Source organism: Lacerta agilis, chromosome 1, assembly GCF_009819535.1.
Source record: "Lacerta agilis isolate rLacAgi1 chromosome 1, rLacAgi1.pri, whole genome shotgun sequence".
NCBI classification, from domain to species: domain Eukaryota; kingdom Metazoa; phylum Chordata; class Lepidosauria; order Squamata; family Lacertidae; genus Lacerta; species Lacerta agilis.
The window spans coordinates 82241237-82259890 of NC_046312.1; the positions used below are offsets into that span (position 1 = coordinate 82241237).

Consider the following 18654-nt stretch of genomic DNA (forward strand, 5'->3'; position numbering starts at 1 on the left):
GGTGCGGATTCGTGAGGATCCGCGCTTCAGAACCCCGTTTTTGGGCCGTGGTGTCGCCAGGAAGCGGTGGACCCGTGTTTTTTGTGGTGCAGGCTGTGCCCCTGGCTATGATGTGTGATTTGCCGGTGAGTTTGATGTGGCGCAGTGCAAAAGGGTGCGGATTCGTGAGGATCCGCACTTCAGAACCATGTTTTTGCGCCATTGCAGCCTCACGGAATAGTGGAAACGTGATTTTTTTGGTCCTGCCTATAGATTAGTATTTGGTGTAGAGTATCATGGTGGTTTTATTTTGTTTCAATATAAAAATCATATGAATTCATGTGGATCCATGCCTCAGATCTATATTTTTGTGGTGCAGAACCCCGTTTTTGGGCCGTGGTGTCGCCAGGAAGCGTTGGATCCGTGTTTTTTGTGGTGCAAGCTGTGCCCCTGGCTATGATGTGTGATTTGCCGGTGAGTTTGATGTGGCGCAGTGCAAAAAGGGTGCGGATCCATGAGGATCCGTGCTTCAGAACCCCGTTTTTGGGCCGTGGTGTCGCCAGGAAGCGGTGGACCCGTGTTTTTTGTGGTGCAGGCTGTGCCCCTGGACATTATGTGTGATTTGACGGTTAGTTAGGGGTGGCCCAATGCAAAAAGGGTGCGGATCCGTGAGGATCCGTGCTTCAAAACCAAGTTTTTGCGCCATATTGTAGCGAGGAAGCCATGGATCCCAGATTTTTGTGGTGCAGGCTGTGCCCCTGGACATGATATGTGATTTGACGGTGAGTTTGGGGTGTCCCAATGCAGAAATCATGAGGATCCATGAGGATCCGTGTTTTTTAAACAAGTTTTTGCACCATTGTGGCCCCACAAAACAGTGGGTGCATGATTTTTTTGATGCTACATATAGACTGAGATGTGGTCTACAGTATCATGGTGGTTTTTTTTCATTTGAATGCAAAAATCATATGAATTCATGAGGATCCGTCTAGATCCGCCTTTTACCCTTTTCCCTAAAGTGGTGCTTTAGTTTAAGAACGGACCTCCGGAACGAATTAAATACGTAACCAGAGGTACCACTGTACTTGCTTTGGTAGTATTGCATATTAACCAAATGTGGAAAATTCCTGGATAATAATTAAAGCACTTTAAAATGAATGCTTGATTTTGCTCCAAATAAGATGAGACTTGAATTGCAAACTAAATAGAGCAGCGGCGGTAGCAGCAGCACTTGCTTTGTTTGTTAGTTTGACTTTCTACTAGGAAAGTGATCCTACAAATGCTTACTGAACAGCAGGTCTGAAATAATAAGTCCTTTGAGGTCAATGTCCATTGTACTACAGTTCTGCCAGGAAGGCATGGAAGTAGAAGAAAACAACCCTGAGTTTTCATTAGCCATGAACATTAGTAAGCATCTAATGGTACACAGAGCGAAGAAAACCTAACGATTGCTGAAAACCTGTATTGGTGAATAAACTAACTATATTAAACGCTCGTTGACTGTCCCGACTTCAATGCCCTCTACTAAACATCCGGCGCCGGCCAATGACTTACTATGTAGCTAAAAAATGAGACAGTTTACTATTCTCGCGACAGCTTCTTCCCGGCCTCTCATTCTGCAGTGGCTACTCCGATACACGCGATTCAAAATCTACCATTTCCTACCTCTAGTCAGAAAATTCTTAGCCCACCTGCCGTGTGACACAAAAAAGCCTATTTTTTTTTCTCCTTACTGGCTGTCAGAAACAGATCTAAGAAGCACGACGAGAAATGCCAAGAGAAATTCAATGGGGCGGGGGGATGTAGAATTGTGTCCTCGCTGACACTTCAGTTCTACTTACACCCTTTTTACCACAGAGCTGCAAAGCTATAGAGCGGCAACCATAGAGAATCATAGCTTTCGGGTTGGTTGGTTTTTTACCGGAAGTTCAGGCTGCAGGTAACTGTCAATATTGCTTCCCCCCCCCCCACATCGGCTAGGCCTATCGCGCTCTAGAAGTGGCGGAAACAGGGACTGGCTGGAACCGGAAGTAGTTGGAGGGGAGGGAAAGGACGTGGAGGCAGCGGCTCGAGCCGTATCTTCCTCTACCGCAGGTCACGTGGAGGTGGCGCGGTAGTCTCTGCTTCCAACCCCCCACCCCCCTCGGCGGAGCCCGGCGCGGCTGCAGCATGGCGGACACGGCCTCTCAGATGCTGCTGGGCTCCGGCCTCACGGTGCTCTCGCAGCCGCTCATGTACGTGAAGGTGCTCGTGCAGGTGAGGCCTTCAGTCCTGGCAGGTTTTGAGTGGGTGGGTAGGAGGATGTCAAAGCAGCCCAAAGTCGCTCACAGGGGAAGAAGTTGCCTCCTCTTTCCCAAACGCGTTTCCATGGGAGCGCCTCCCCGCTTAGCCAACAGCCCCTCGAAGTAGCGGAGTCGCCCTTCGTCTTTGGTCGTGTCCGGGCCTTGCTTTGCTTCCGACTTCCTTTTCGCAGGGCGGCGGCGGCGGCTGGCCTCCCTGCCCCGGGGCGTAGCAGCAGCGCCGCCGCCGCCCCGGCGGAGGGAAAGAAAGCCGCTCGTAGGGACGCGGGAAGCGCTTCCTCATTTTCGCATCTTCCAGACAGCAGGCGCCGTCATTTGCAGTGCAACTTCGCTTTTGAGGCTTTCTTTATTGCGCTGCCTAGAACCGCAGGTGTTAAGGTGGGTCCGGTCCGGACTCCGGCGAGGGGAGCCCTTGGGAATCAGCAGCCGCAGCCTGTTCTCTTCCAGAGTTGAAAGGTTACTTACGAGCCCCACCTCGAGACTGGTAAAGGGGAAAGATTTCCCCTAGGATATAATTTCAGTCCTGTTACGGTGAACGGCTGGGCAAGGGTCCCTGGGTCCTTTGCAGAGAGCCTCCCTGTTGTAGAAATAATGCTTCCTGCGGGGTTTTGCTGCTGTCAAGCACTCCGCCAGCTGCTTGTCACACTCGCATGCCATCCTGCCACAGATACTCGTGGACTGGCATTCCGTTTCTGATCCGTTGCACGAGAGTTTGTACCGCTGCCACTTTACCCTGCGGTGACATTTTAAGGAGACCCTGGCATAGCGGTAACAGCAGTCATGAATGAAACAGCACTGATCCACTGCATCCACGGGGCTTCCAGAACCACCAGTTCCACAGTAGCAGCCGTATAGATTGAGTCCTAGCAGTGGGATTTGCAACTGGTGCCGGTAACACCAGAGGGTCAAAATCAGATCCAAGACACTGCGTTTCTCTCGCTTGCTGCCTTTGCTGTGTCCGCATTCCTGAGAGAACAAAATTGCCAGTGCTAGCCACAGAACAATCCTCATTGCAGAAGCCAATGTTTAATTTTCGCCAGTTTCAGACTGGCTTACCTCACTCAAATGTTTTTGTGAGTCTGGCTGATTTCTGAATCCAGATCAGTTTTCTGTGCTGGTTTTATGTGTGCCTCGTATTCAGATTTGTCCTCTTCTCATTTTTATTGGTAGCGTTTTGGACACTCCCAGTAGGTCCAGCCTCAAGAGCTTCTTTATTTAGTATATTTGGCTGCATGTTGCTTTGGGCCAGCTGTGGCTTTGTACTCGTATCATCATTGGCTGAAAAGCATAGCTGCCCCAGGTACAACGGCCCTGTCTGTTAAAATATTTAACCGCCTGCACATCCACCTTTAATAAAAAATGCAGGAACGGGAAGCACATTAGCATTTCGGAGTTTGGATACACAAATTCCTATAATGTAACGTTCAGAGGATATGTGGAGCTATGTAGTGGGATATCTATCTCAAAAATAAATAACGCCTACTTCTGCCAAGAAAGCACATTGTCTTCTTTTTTAAATTGGACTTGTGAAGTGCAGTATCCAATTTGTCCGTAAAACTTTTTGCTAAATTGCAGACCTTGATAATGTGAGTTATAAACTATGGAAAACACGTTGCCTAGTATGATACGTTGTGACAAATCAAGTGGCTATTCACAGCATACAAAGCAAAATAGCTCCATGTTCTCAACTAGTTGTTTAACATTTAATCACAGCGAACTTATCATCATAGTCAGCTAGATCACATCATGGAAAAATGTTTTTAAATAACTTTACCTGGTTGGAAAAAAATACAGGGGGGAATCACTTTGGAGCGAAGAAGTGGGGGAACATAGTGTGGTGTCTGTGGGGATATATGTTTGGTCTGTAGCTTGAAATTTTATTTAAAGTATTTATTTCCCGTTCTTAAGCCAAAAAGATTCCCAGAACATCTTATGATAATCACTAGTAAGACATATATATGTATAGCACTAAGAGATGGCACCTGGTATCCAGTGACCCTGCCAGACTTTCTGCTGAACTGCAGACCACCCAGGCATTTAATGTGAGCTACAAACTATTACCTGTACCATCTTCTGAATATAGTGGTTTTAGAACTTTAAGCTTACAATTAGTAGCACAGCCATAGAATTCTAAGAACAAAAAATCAATCATATTTTCTCTTAGTGGAACAGCCGTAGTTGTTCCTTGCTAGGGAATGTTGGGGTTATTCCCTGGGGTGCTGTTCACACTGTAGAGGTTGCTGCAGGCTGTCTCTTTATTTTGAAGGTGGGATATGAACCCCTCCCTCCAACTCTGGGAAGAAATATCTTTGGGCGACAGGTCTATCAGCTGCCTGGTCTCTTTGCTTATGGTGAGTGTATAATGTATAAGATTTGTGAATGAGCCAGAAAGACTTAAAGCAGGATTGGATTGCTGTAATTGCTGCACTGCACTTGGCAGTGCCTATGCCTTTGAAGCAGAGCTTCTCATGTGTACAAAGATTAGCTAGAGATCCTGCAACTGTTGGAACAGTGGCAGTTTATATAGGTAAAGTGGTGAGTCTCAATTCTCAAGAAGCTTCAGTGCTACAGCCATGATCATTGGCTTTTGAATTCATGCAGTGAGACAGAGTTAGAATAACAGGAAAGTACAATGTTTGGGCAACCGAGCCTCTCTCTTCCTGTAGCCTATTCCCCTTCAAGTATCCTTCATATGATTTGGCCTGTGCATGCATGTGCATGTCCCAGCAATGCCTCACTTCATGCTCCGGCTTGTATAATATTATTGGCTCTGAGCTTGCTTTCTTGCACACTGTTGCTCAAACAGGATCATTAACAAGTAACTTGTTACTGCAACCCAGAGATGGGGGAGCTGTGACCCTCTAGATGTTGTTCAACTTCCTAACCAGTGGCCAATATCTGGGAAACCTGTGGATTTCCCTCCTTGCTGTAGAGGATGGCAGAGTTTGGGAAGGGCAAGCTGGGTGCTGGTGCATGCTGACATTATTTTAAGTGTAATCCAATGTTCAGTTAAGCATGCTGAAATAAATAGGACATGAGCATGCTTTGCTGTGCAGGAGATTATGCTTGCAGCTGTGTATCATGACCTTTGTACTGAAGTTTCTAACTTGGCATCAGGCCCGGTCTTCTCTAGCATGGGATAGGCCGAGTTCTAAATAGTTTTGCATCCCTAACTTTAAAAAAAAACAGTGCTGGAATCTCCTCTAGGCAGGTGGGTGAATGGGGTGAGCAGTCAGTGTTGAGTATGATCTGTATTGACTTCTGTTTTCAGCTAAACACATTGTGAAGATTGATGGAAGGGCTGGACTCTTCAAAGGTTTGACTCCTAGACTCTGCTCAGGAGCTATCGGCACTATAGTGCACAGTAAGGTTTTACAGGTACTATATAATTTTATTCTATAACAACATTAGTATGCTAAACATTTCACAATCTGATAAGGTCAGCCATGCCCCCCTAAGCCCTGCCAATAAGATGTTAGCTGCCTTTTTAAGGTAGTGAAAGTTGTTATTTGGAACACCTGTAGAACAGTGTGCAACTTCAGGTATTATTCCCGCCTTCCCTAGACTCAAGTTGCGTTCTGTGGCTTGTCAGAGATTAGAAGGGATGCTCGGTATGGCAAATATGGGGAGGGTGTTTGTAGTTGTCTAGGATTGAGCCTTATTAAACACAGTGGGCTGTTTCCATATGGAATCACTTGAATGAGTGACACATTCTGCTCCCCTCCTTTCCTTGTGTGCTCCCATTCATTAAATTACATCCTCTTCAGTGTAAGTCCAAATTTCCAATTGTATTCAAATAATCAGGGTATGGTGTGTACTCAGCATTCACACAGGGGTTATAAACTAGCTTAAAGCCTTGGCAGACAAAATTTGTTCTTAGAGCACTGAAGCATAGCTTGGCATTATATGGCCCAAGCCAACAGCAGTTCCAAATAAAGGTATTTGCAAGTCAGACTTTTTGGTTGCTGCCAATAATTATTGTGATTGATGCTGAGAAGATACTTGACAGTTTCATGGGGTGGTTTCCAACAAAGTATTTTGTTAGTGCAAGGGCTTCTGGCTGTGCAGCAGAAATTCCCTCCCTTCTCCTCTCCCCATGCATCCTCTAAATGTCTTCCAGGGGTTACCCCAATCTTCTGAAGCAGATTTGGGGAGGGTGCACAGGTGAGGAGAGTGAGATGAAGTTCTATTGCACTAACAGAACTACTATTTTGGATACGACACATGGTTTTGACCATACAGTCAGGTCTCTAAGCATCAAAACTGTTTATTTATAGGATGCACCATTTTAATCTAAATTTAGTTTCGCCTTGTTTTCTGTGGACTGCCTGGATTGCTACTGTGGCCACTTGGTTGTGCCAACCTATAAGTAGCAGTTTCATATTTGTAAGGCTGTTTCTCTGCTTTTAGTTACACAGAAGAACTAGATTGGCAGGGCCTACTAGCTTTTTTCAATTACCTTGGTTTTGGAATTCGTACAGATGACTCAAATGCACATTGCTTTCAAGAATTAATCTGTGAAGAATCCTATATAACTCATTGATATATAAGTAGTGTTGTTGACTTAGAATACATCTTGGAGAAATCACTGAACATGTGGAATAATAGTTGCAGAGTAACATGCAAGTTTTACAGGTATATGAAAATCCTTCAGAAGCACCGTATTTTTCTGTCTATAAGACACCCCCATGTATAAGATGACCCCTATTTTTTCAGCCCAAAATTAAGAAATACATATTTTAAACATTCTGTGTATAAGAAGACCCCCAATTTTAAACTTTATAAATTTGGGGGGAAATATAGTCTTATATACGGAAAAATACAGTATGTATTACTTTCCCCCCAAAACCCAGCCGACTTGCAATAAGAGTACAAGAAGTAATGTGTACTTTTTCCATTGGGAATAATTCAAGTAACAATCTTGACATTTTTGAGACAGACAGCATGGAATATTGAAAGATAATAATAATAATAATAAATGTCCAGTAGTACCTTAGAGACCAACTAAGTTTGTTCTTGGTATAAGCTTTCGTGTGCACACAAAAGCTTATACAGTACCAAGAACAAACTTAGTTGGTCTCTAAGGTACTACTGGAAATTTATTATTATTATTATTTTATATTTCGACAGTGTCAGACCAACATGGCTACCTACCTGAATCTAGAAGCATGGAATATTCTTATTCTTATTAAATAAATTCATTAGACACCTTTTCTTGCAATTCAATCGTGGGAATGGGAAAGTGAATGCAAAGACAATTACGTATGCTTAACATGCTGAGAATGAGGAGATAAGCCATGGGCTCATTTTTCTCTGTTTTCTTACTTCTAGCACTGCCAGGAAGCTGATCAAGTTGAGGTAAGTAGGTTCTTAGTTTTTATTTGTTTGAATGAGTTGCTTCTCCCTTTCCCACCCAAGTGATTGCTCCTCTGTTTCCCTTCCCTGAGCTCATGGATATTGGGAGGTGGCTGCTGTCTGTATCAGATGGTATGTATTCTCTTGGAGTTCTGGGGTTCTCTAGAATATTTTCCATCCAGAATTAGACAGCACAAGAAGATACAGTACCTTTTACAGACAGCACTGGAAATGCCGTCACCCCATGACTTCTGATGCTCACTTTTCTCTCCAGGACCCAGGGATCAGCCCCAAGGAACCTGCATCCTCCTTGGAGCAAGTTGTTAAGGAGGTAAGAGATGGATTCATTTGTCATGGGCTAAGCTAGGATGTATTAGGATTTCACATGCACAGGTGCCAGGGTTGAATGGTGACAATCTGTTTACTGACAGAACTGATCAGGCATTGCGTTTTGGATAAATTAACATGGGCAGCCTCCAGGAATAGGAGCCAAAGCTTGGCTCCCCTTCAAAAGAGGCACTGCCACCTACCCACTGCTAAAAGATGCTGGGGGAGCAGCAGGGGCTGTGAGGTGAATGACTGGGTGGCAAAGACAAGTCAGGCAGTGGGGAACCCTTTAGAGCCTAGGGGGCCCTTGGTTGGTGCCTGGCAATGTTGCAGAAGTGTCCCACATTGCGGCCTGCCAGTTTTGTTCCATATCAGTGTACAGAGGCCAGGAGAACTGACTTTCAGCATGCAATATTGGGTTGTAATCAACCCAGGATTAAGGAGGGTTCTGCTTGCCCGAAGGAGCAATTTATGCTCTCCTCCCACTGTGCACTGTCCTGGGGGGTACTCTCAATCCTCCAGAGCAGATTTTAGGAGGATGTGGCAGGAGAAGAGGAAGGGAAAGTCCTGTTACGTGAGTGGGAATCCTTCCATTGGCTTCCATGGCGGGGAGGAGACCGGGGGGGGGGGAGCACATTGTACAAGCAGAAGCCCTTGGGCAGGGCTTCTGCTGATGAGTTTGTTAGGTGAATCCCACCCAATATGACAGGATGTCTGCAAGCTGTTTAAAGGGGAGTGTACATCCAGGCACAGAAGTCCTAGAACTAGAGAGATGAGACACCTAGAAAGAGCCCTTCCAGTGTGCTATAGTGGGCAATAGGATGCACTTGGAAAGTCTGTGCCTAGCGTGATAATAGAGCAAAGCACTGTTTCTAAATAAGCTGAAACCTGTGGCTCGGCTGAAACTAGCTGTGATTGGTAGAGGAATTATAAACTCAGTTTTAACCTCAAAGTGCAGCTCCTTAACACAAATGCTTCGAGTTGTAACTCACACTAAGTAACAGTCATTAGGTGCTTTAGTGGAACCTGGTCAGATGGGGAGCATGCTGTCACTTTAAATCTTGCCATTTCCTTGGCTGGCTTTCTGCTGATGTTTTTGCCACTCTTTTTGGTCTTAGACTTCTCAAGAGATGATTGCACGTTCTGCTGCTACGCTAGTCACCCACCCTTTTCATGGTAAGTATGGGCCAGTGAAGGATAGGCGTGCCTGGCGTGCTATGGTCCATGGGGTCACGAAGAGTCGGACACGACTGAACGACTGAACAACAACAACAACAATGGGCCAGTAGCCCTTTGGTCACTGCCAGCACACATTTACCTCCCTGGCAACAAGAAAGAGGAAAGTCATTCACCAGCCTTTCCTTGCTACATTCAGTTCCCTTCATGGCCATTGTTTTTTGTGCTTGGGGTACCCATTTTGCACACTGCTGGCTTTGATCAATTATCTGATACATATTTATTTATTGGTGACATTTATACTCCATTTTTCCTAATCAGCTGAAGGTGCCTAACAAAATGAGTCAAAACACACTGGAAGCCAGTGCAGCTGTTTCAGTAAGAGGGTCACGTGGTCCCTATATGCTGCCCCTGTTAACAGGCTGGCTGCAGCATTCTACCAATTGTAGCTTTCAAAAGCAGCCCAATGTAGAGAGCATTGCAGAAATCCAAATGTGATGTGTATGAGGCAAGTGTTGTCGTGACCAAGAATGGGCATAGTTGGCACACTGGTGTCAGCTAGGCAAAGGCATTCTGGTCACAGCTGTCACTTGGGCATCAAAGGTCATAGCTCCTTACCATGAGCCTGAATTTTCAAGGGGCATTCTATTCCATTTAACTGTGGTTGAACCCCTGTTCCTGAACCAGAGGCATATCTGTGCTGTCTGAATTAAGCTTCAATTAGGAGAGTGGCGAAGTAGTGTGTTCCTGTGTTGGCCTGAGTAGGGGAAGGAGAGTGGGGATGATCCTTGCTGATGTCATTTCCCTTTTCCCTCCGTCCTTGTCCTTCAGTGATCACGTTGAGGTGTATGGTGCAGTTCATTGGCAGAGAGACCAAGTACAGGTATGTGCATATTTGTGACCAGGCGGCTTCCTTTGACTTTAGCCCACAAGGCCAATGCCTTTTTTTTGTAGGAGAACTTAAAAAGAGGCCAGGGAGCAATTAGTTGTGAGCACAGAGGTTTCCTGTCATCGTTGAAGTTGAAAACGGGGAGGGGGTCAGGGAGAGCCACTTGTTTCTTGATTTCTGAGAGTAAATGAATTTCTTTCTTAATTTTCAGTGGGGTGTTGAGCTCCTTTGTCACCATTTACCGGGAAGAGGGCATCTTGGGATTTTTTGCGTGAGTACTTGCTTGTGTGTGTGTGTGGGGGGTGAACTTCCTTTTGTACCTGCCATGGTTGTTGGTTCATGGGGGACATGGGAAACAGGGAGGGACAGAGGGCGAGTCCAATTATGACCAGAGCTCATGGGAGGCAGAATGTTCAACTAGTTGAAACTTTGGTCTAATTCAGCCCAGATTTTCTTAAGCAGATTGTGATCTTTCTTGGAAGAATTTGTAACATTGTGCTTTGCACTAAAGTTGATCAGCCTCCCATCATGGAAATACAGCCAGACTTTCTGCCTCAAACACTCGAGGGAAGTGTGCATATGTATGTAACATGTTTTTTTCCAGGCAGTATGTGGCCTTCTCACTTAATCAGTTTTTTTTTCCCTTTTCCAGGGGCCTTATTCCCCGCCTGCTTGGGGACATCCTGTCCTTGTGGCTCTGTAACATGCTGGCCTACCTCATCAATACCTATGCACTGGAGAATGGGGTAAGTAGACTACAAGTAGTGTGATGTATGGGGTGTGGACAATTGAGTGCTGAGCTCAGGTAGGCAGGTATGAAAGGTGTCCTCCCCTAGCCTTGGTCAACTTGAAAGGTCCCTATCGTGGTCCTGCTGCAACATCCTCCTGAGCAATACAGTGGAACCTCGGGTTACGTTGCCCTCAGGTAACATAAACTTTGGGTTGCGAAAGTGGCAAACCCGGAAGTGATTCGCCCCGCGCGCATGCACAGAAGCGGTCTCTCCAGTTGTGAAAACTTTGGGAAACAGCCAGACCTCTGGAACGGATCCCATTCGCAACCAGAAGTACCACTGTATATCCTTTTTGTCCCCAACCTCTGAATGCAGTTGCATGTTGCTGCCTCCATTACATCTAGTAATTTCAGGAAGCTCCTTCAGATTTTGCTCCAGTGCAGGGATTATGATGGACTTTGGAATGACTACTCTTAATTGAGGAACAGGGATTGATTACTTTGTTTCTCTTCTTTCTAGGTCTCCACCATGACTGAGATGAAAAGCTATTCTCAGGCTGTCACTGGAGTGAGTGTACAGTTCATTTCTCTTTCCTGTGGGAAGAGGGGGCGGGTTGTGTCCTGAGGATGTGAGTGTAGGCTTGAGCACTTCATCCTGAAGTTGGGGGTGATGCTGGTGACGTCCTGTGCAAGAAGCCTTGCAAGCTGTACACCTCAGGATCTCTGTTCAATACCTGTGATATCCGTCTAGATCAGGGATAGGCAACCTGAGGCCCAGGGGCCGTGTTGGAAATATGCTCTGGGGCGACGACGTACTCCCCAAGACTCCGGAGTGTCCTCCCGGTGGCCCTCTCTGGCTGGCATCTTCCTTCAGTCCAGAGTGCCAGTAATCTGCGACTCTTCCTTCATGAAAAGAGCACACAGTTCTTCTACCATCAAGCAGCAAGAAGAAAGACTCATCTGTAGTGCTAAACTACTTTATTTACAGTCTTATATACAGAGTCTCCATAATCATGTCTGTCTTCTCTGAACAACAGTACAGAACTGCAACACGGCAGAAGTGAAACCAAACAATACAATAACAACACTTAGGCGGAAGAGATAAGACTGACTTCCGTTCCCACACTTTCTCAGACACTCATGTGATTTACACCAAACATAACAGTCTTGCTGTAGCAGCAGAGGATAGATAAAAATCCTAACAGGCCAGATGCGGCCCAATCGCCTTCTCAATCTGGCCCACGGACGGTCCGGGAATCAGCATGTTTTTACATGAGTAGAATGTGTCTTTTTATTTAAAATGCATCTCTGGGTTATTTGTGGGGCATAGGAATTAGTTCATTTTTTTTCCCTTCAAAATATAGTCCGCCGCCCCCCCCACATGGTCTGAGGGACGGTGGACCAGCCCATGGCTGAAAAAGGTTGCTGATCCCTGATCTAGATCTCTAGTGCTGAGCTCTTAAGTAGGTGCTGTTGCTTGGCTCAAACTACTGTTCGGCTTCAGCGGAACAATTACGAGCCGTTTCATTTTATCTGCTTCGTTATTGCTCTGAACTCCTGTCCTGAAACAGAATTGCGACTGCAATAACGCTTCACTGCCCTGTGGAGCTGCTTCTCTCTAGCCTAAATAACGCATGCTCCCTGCAACTACAGGGTGACTGTTTGATTTGCTGTACTGTAGCTCTAAGAAGGTTCTGCCATTAACTGGCCATCAGCTGGGTGGGGCTTGTGAAGGAAAACTCAGAGTCTCTTTTCATTGGTGTATTTTGCTGTATTGTATCTGCAGTTCTTTGCCAGTATGCTGACTTACCCCTTTGTACTCGTCTCAAACCTGATGGCCATTAATAGTTGTGGGTGAGTGCAGAGTCTGATTTCTCTAACTTGGCTTTTGATTGTGTGTTTTCAAATGTATAATAGAAGCAGTTCAGTCTCATTTAGTCTTGGTTTTTCAGGTCCCTTTCCTTCATGAAGCGATGAGAGTTTTAGCAATGTGCTACATCTCGCATCTGTTCTCTTCATATTTTCAGCAGCTGCTTCTCAGTGTTTAGGTACCACAACCCACAGAGCTTGAAAATAAAGCATCTGACATGGAAAGTCTCCTAGAATAGCTCTTAAGGGTTTAATTTAAAAGTTCAGTGGTCAAAGAGCCATCTCCTTCACTGTGCCCTGCCTATGTTCAAAATAGTTGTGGCTGGAGATGCAGCTAAGGACTTCTAAAAAATTGAACCTGGCTTTCAATCTTGTGGTCATCTGCAAATCCAGTAAAAAAAAATTAAATTCATGTGGACACTACAGGTCTATTCAATAGATTTCCAATCTCAAGAGAAAATCTGTCCTGTTTCTCCCCGTGGTTGTCAAGCTTTTTTATTATTCATTTTTATCTTACTACATGGTTTACGTGTGTTGATTTTATTAATGAGTCTGATCACACAGAGGTAGAAAATTGTGATTATTTCATTGTTTGATGGGTTAGACCAGGCTTCCTCAACCTCGGCCCTCCAGATGTTTTGAGACTACAATTCCCATCATCCCTGACCACTGGTCCTGCTAGCTAGGGATCATGGGGGTTGTAAACCAAAAACATTTGGAGGGCCGAGGTTGAGGAAGCCTGGGTTAGACACTGGAATGTACCTTCTGGCCACTAGGAGACAGGATGTTGAGAACTGTGGAGTCTCTAGAGAAAATACTTAAATTATAGGTCTAGTTCACGCATCACATGAAACCATAGTTAATGTGAATGAGCATGTTATGGGCTTACTGCTTGGTTTGAAGAGAAGCAAACCACAAACCTTGTGGTTCAGACGACACAACAAGCCAAGACTTGTGGTTTGTTGCTCCCCATGCAGACAGAAGCTGGGGAGAAGTGAAGTAAGGACTTCTGAGCCCACTGCGCTTTCACAATAAACCGTGGTTAAACTTGCATTAAACCATGGTTTTAAGCATTAACTATGGCTGCGTGCAAGTCAGGCCTATCATTATATCTGTTTCCAACAACAGGTAGTCTCATTCTCATAGATAACTTGCAAGAAGTGCATGAAAGCAACAACCCTTCCTTGTCATTTGTCTCCAGCATATGATATTAACAGAGCCAGCCTCTAAACATGGGGATTCTATGAGCCACTGTATCAGTTATGTGAAAAAACATTTGTTTCTTAGTTCTGAATGCCCTGCCAGCTTGTTTCACTGTGTTTACTTTCCCCCACCGTGGTGCAAATCTATGAGAAGGGGAGAAATGTTTATTTTTTTCACTTATCTCTACATTATTCAAGATTTTATAAACCTCTTGCATTCTCCTCTGAGCTCTTTATTTTTTTTACACTCTCTGGAAAATAATTTTGCTTTGCTTTACACCAGAGCTGACTCATCACGGTAGTAAAGATGGGCTTTGGTTGTCTGGGTGCCTTGCCTTGTACAGCACAGCAAAAAGCTGGCTGCAAGCCTGAGCTGCTGGTGTAAAAATGCATTTTTATATAGAAGGAACAGACCTTTTACTTTGCTCATTGATTCAAACCTGTGTCTCTTCTCTTTTTTTTAATATAAAAGCTCGGCCTGAATGTTCTTTGGAGTGGAAGTAATTGCTCCAGTCTAGAAGTTGCATCTGGGCTACTGTTTCCCAAGTGACTATGAAGCTAGAAATGCATGTTCTACACATGGGATATTGTTGGTGTGCCATTTTGGTAAATTACCCTGGTCCTTTGCTGTTTTTCAGGCTCGCTGGTGGCCTCCCTCCTTATGCCCCAGCCTACTCATCCTGGTTACACTGCTGGAGCCAGCTACAGGGGGAGGTATGTCTGTCTTGTCTGCCCTTTCAATAGAGGACCATAGCATCTTGCCCTTGATGTGGGTGGGAGAGGAATAATTGGCAATACAGAGTCCCTCTCTCCAATTCTTCCAGGGGTTTCGGCCTTTGGGTGTACCAGCCTCCCAAACAGGGATGCCAGACCAAGATGTCACTGTGTGGCTTGGGGTGCCCTCACCTCTTCTGGGTGCATTCCAGCTGCCACACCAAGTGTTGATGTTCCAGGGTGGGCAAGCTTTATCTCTTGGGACGTAATTTTATGGTTGGGAGAGCCTTGAAATGGGGAGCCCTCTCCAAGCTTTCTTTCTTCAGGAAAGAAGAGAGAGAGAGAGAGAGAGAGAGAGAGAGAGACTCTGCCCCCACTCCTCGATCCAGCAGGGGTTAAAATCTAATGGAGGATTCTATTGCTGAATTACCAGTAGCTAGGCAAAGGCCATAGTTATCACCTAAGGATGGTCCTTAGTCTGACAAAGAAAGCTGTTCTGTGCCAGAGCCAGTGTGGTGTAGTGGTTAAGAGCAGTAGACTTGTAATCTGGTGAACCAGCTTCGCGTCTCCGCTCCTCCACATGCAGCTGCTGGGTGACCTTGGGCTAGTCACACTTCTCTGAAGTCTCTCAGCCCCACTCACCTCACAGAGTGTTTATTGTGGGAGAGGAAGGGAAAGGAGAATGTTAGCCGCTGTGAGACTCCTTCGGGTAGTGATAAAGTGGGATATCAAATCCAAACTCCTCCTCCTCCTCCTCTTCTTCTTCTTCTTCTTCTTCTTCTTCTTCTTCTTCTTCTTCCAATTAAAACAGATTACCCCTGACAAAATTTGACCCTCAATAGGAAAAAAAAACCCTCTGTATTTGTTGCTGGCAAGATGCTGGACCTCTGTCCCCAAAGGCTCAGTTTCTATTCACATTCCCTCTCATGCCTCCTTTTCCCTCATGTTTTCAGGGCAACATGAGCAGAGGGAACAGCCTGTTTTTCCGGAAGGTGCCTGCAGGGAAGCGGTATGTGTGGGAAGAGAAGAGATTTCACTGAGCCCTGCGCCTCTTGCGGCCGCTCCAGATGCACAGAATGATGGCAGTGTGTTGATTTCTATACAGTTTTTTTAAAAAAGAAAAATAATCAAATTAATCTTGGGCAATGGACCTGGCTGTGAGCATGACTTAATGACAAGTGTGATGGGGGTTTCATTTCCATCTCTCAGATTGGTGGAAGGCAGCAGGAGCAAGGATGACAGGAAAGCTACCCCTGTCGGGGGGGGGGGGAGACGGCTTACACTGTTGGGAATGTGGAGAGTTATTTTCCTTTTTCGGAGAGCACTGATGTCTGTGTTGATGGGAATGCTATCTTTCTCCCCAGCTCCTACCTTCTGATGGTACCACCCAAGGACTACTGTGGGTTGCTGGGACAGCCCCCCCACCCCACCCCGGAAACAAAAACTGCCTGTGGGGTTGAATATGGCCATGTGCAGGGGGAAAGTGGACCAATATTTTTTTCCTCCTGTCCCCAAGACAGTACAGCTCTTAGCCTTCTCCCCTTCAAACATTTTGTTATATTCAGGCATGAAAAGATTGGTGCAAATTGCTAGCCCTGCTTGACTGTGCAGGGAGTTAAGCATTACGGAAGCTGTGGTGGGCAAATCAAGCATGTATGCTGTCCCCAAGCAGATCTGGAGTGTGTCTCTAAATTTCCTTGGCAACACTCTTGTGATAGCCACCATGGAGAAGGTTGCTTGAAATGGTTCCACACAGCCATTGCACGGAGGGGTGTTTCAGGGCAGATGCTGACTATGTGGACTAGGCAGGCTTCCTCCCCTTACCCAATCAAGCCACTGCAAGCAGTCAGATTTGTGGTGGAAATGACCCAGTCTGACCATTAAGAGGTGGTGTGCACAAGGCTCCCACACAGTGACGTCTGCCGTATCGTGATCCAAATTGGCCTCTCTCTGGTCACAGTAATTTGTGAATCGGGCCTCCACAGCCGAAGTGTTGGGGTACTCTGAGGAACAAGTCCCTGCATCTCATCTGCTACTGTTTCAGGGGTTCTGAACAAACTGGGGGGGGGGGGAATAGAAAGCAATTGTCTTCTGAAAGTGTTTTTCCAAGAGGATTGAAATGTGTCAAATGCAGTCTATTGGCCATAAGAGGTTCTAGAAGAGGTGAGTTCTTATGTGCCTGTGCCTAGAAAAATTGCTCTTTGAAAGCATGACCGTGAAACCACTGGCAGTGCGGAATGTGACGTGTTAACTCAGTATGCTATTAGGAAAGTCTCTATTAGCATTCTTTGTTAATAAAGTTGTAGACAGTGTAACCAGAAGGCATAATTCCTGTAGGCTTTTGTTCTCGTGCAAACCAGCCAGCTAAGGCAGAAGAGGGTGAGGTTAGCCCCCTGTCCTCATTCTTGTGCGATCTGTGCTACTCGCTCTTTGACCTTCCATGATTTCACAAAAAAGCACGGTTGCTGCTACTCACGTCACATTACCACCTCCAAAAAGAAATGCTGGGTTTGTGAGGGACGGAGGTGGCGGTTTGCCTTATTTGTCTACTGCCTAAAGATGTAGCTTTTAGACAGGGGTATTTTGTATACTCGTTTGCAAACTATAAAAGGCAGTTCCATTTCCAGCCACATTTTTCTTCTTTCTTAGCTCTCATCTTACACTCACTCCAGATGGCATTTAGGGGTTGGTTTGTGGATTGGAGCAAGGCCGCCATTTCTTGGAGGATGAATGGATCAAACTGCACTAGTATGTGACCAAATAGATAATAATGAATTAGGGTGATGAACATAGGTGAAGATAATGTCATGAAATGCAAAAGCAGCTGCATATCTACTATGCTGGTGGAGCCAGTCATACAGGTAAGATACTTAAATTTCTAAGAGCCTAAATTGGCCTTCATCAATATGGTGCCCACCAGATATTTTGGACTACAACTCACACCATCACTGATTATTAGTCATGCTAGCTGGGGTGGATGGGAGTTGTGCCCTCCAGATGTTTTTGGATCTGGAGTGAGAAACATCTTTTCTAAATGGATAAAGATAGGAGTGAAGATGATGCAGAGAATTGCCCACAAGTACTAAGAGTACACACACACCTGTGCAATATTCCAGTAAACTGTTAACATTGTACCAGACAATGTGTTCCCCCAAGCTTAGGGACGACCTCTTGTTCTTGGCTCCTAGAACAGCTAAATGCATTATTACAGGGTTGTTGGGTTTTTTTATGCCCCAGATAATGCTTTGTACTTGCTCAAATGTAGCTATTTTATTCCTTGGGATCAGTAAAGTTTGAGTTGCTATTTGAAGCTGTCATTCAGCAATGATGAACAGGTATGAAAAATGGGCTCCCAACAGTAACCCTTGTGGTATACTGCTGGAAGTGCACTCATGCGTTGATACTAGAAACTATGGGAAGAATTGAGCTTCAGTCTTCTGTCACTCTGTTTGCCAGACAGACCAATCTCTCCTCTCCTCCCACCACATGCTGTTCTTGGGGTTCTCTCAACACCTCCCACCCTATGAGCCAATTTCAGGGGGCACATGGCACGAGGAGAAAGCCCTATTGTGCTAGCAAAACTCCTGTGTGGGCTTCTGATGGGGGACCAGTTAGTTGACTCTGGCCCTATGTATCATCTGCTGGTCCTCAAGCCAAACAGTGTGCATTTTACAAATGTGATATACTTTAATTGGAATTTTCTGGTGTTAAAAGTCAAATATTGTATAGCACATGCCTTAACAGTTATCTGCAGCGATTGCACATAGCTTCTCCCAATACTTCATTTAAGGTTCTGTTTACAGACGTTATCATTTCTATTACAGTACTTTACTGAGCCTCTACCAGAGGTCTACAGTAATGTTTTGTCAGGGCATAAACAGGGAGCAGCACTGTTAGATTAGCCAACTGGAGGCCTCAAACAAGTCAAAAGTTCTCAGTAGACTTCCTTCAGTCATTTTGATTCGTCATGATACAGTCCTGAAGCCTAGGAGTTTGTAGGCTTCTGGGTGGCCCAGCAACCCTCAGGTGCAACTCTTCTGGGAGCACAGATGGAATCGGTGAAAATCAAATCTATCCCTCATCTGCTGGCTATTTGTTTGAGGTCTGGATCTA

The 18654-nt window shown here is 45.4% G+C and overlaps 1 protein-coding gene across 1 annotated transcript; it reads left to right on the forward strand.

Moving 5' to 3' along the window:
• The first annotated feature begins 2005 nt into the window (after positions 1-2005).
• On the forward strand, positions 2006-15691 carry MTCH2 (mitochondrial carrier 2). Its single transcript, XM_033159667.1, has 13 exons — positions 2006-2235; positions 4546-4630; positions 5551-5657; positions 7611-7637; positions 7909-7965; positions 9080-9137; positions 9969-10020; positions 10238-10297; positions 10679-10772; positions 11277-11324; positions 12543-12610; positions 14466-14541; positions 15495-15691. The coding sequence occupies exons 1-13, from the start codon at positions 2149-2151 to the stop codon at positions 15579-15581; spliced, it is 906 nt and encodes a 301-aa protein (XP_033015558.1). The 5' UTR covers positions 2006-2148; the 3' UTR covers positions 15582-15691.
• The last annotated feature ends 2963 nt before the right edge of the window (positions 15692-18654 follow it).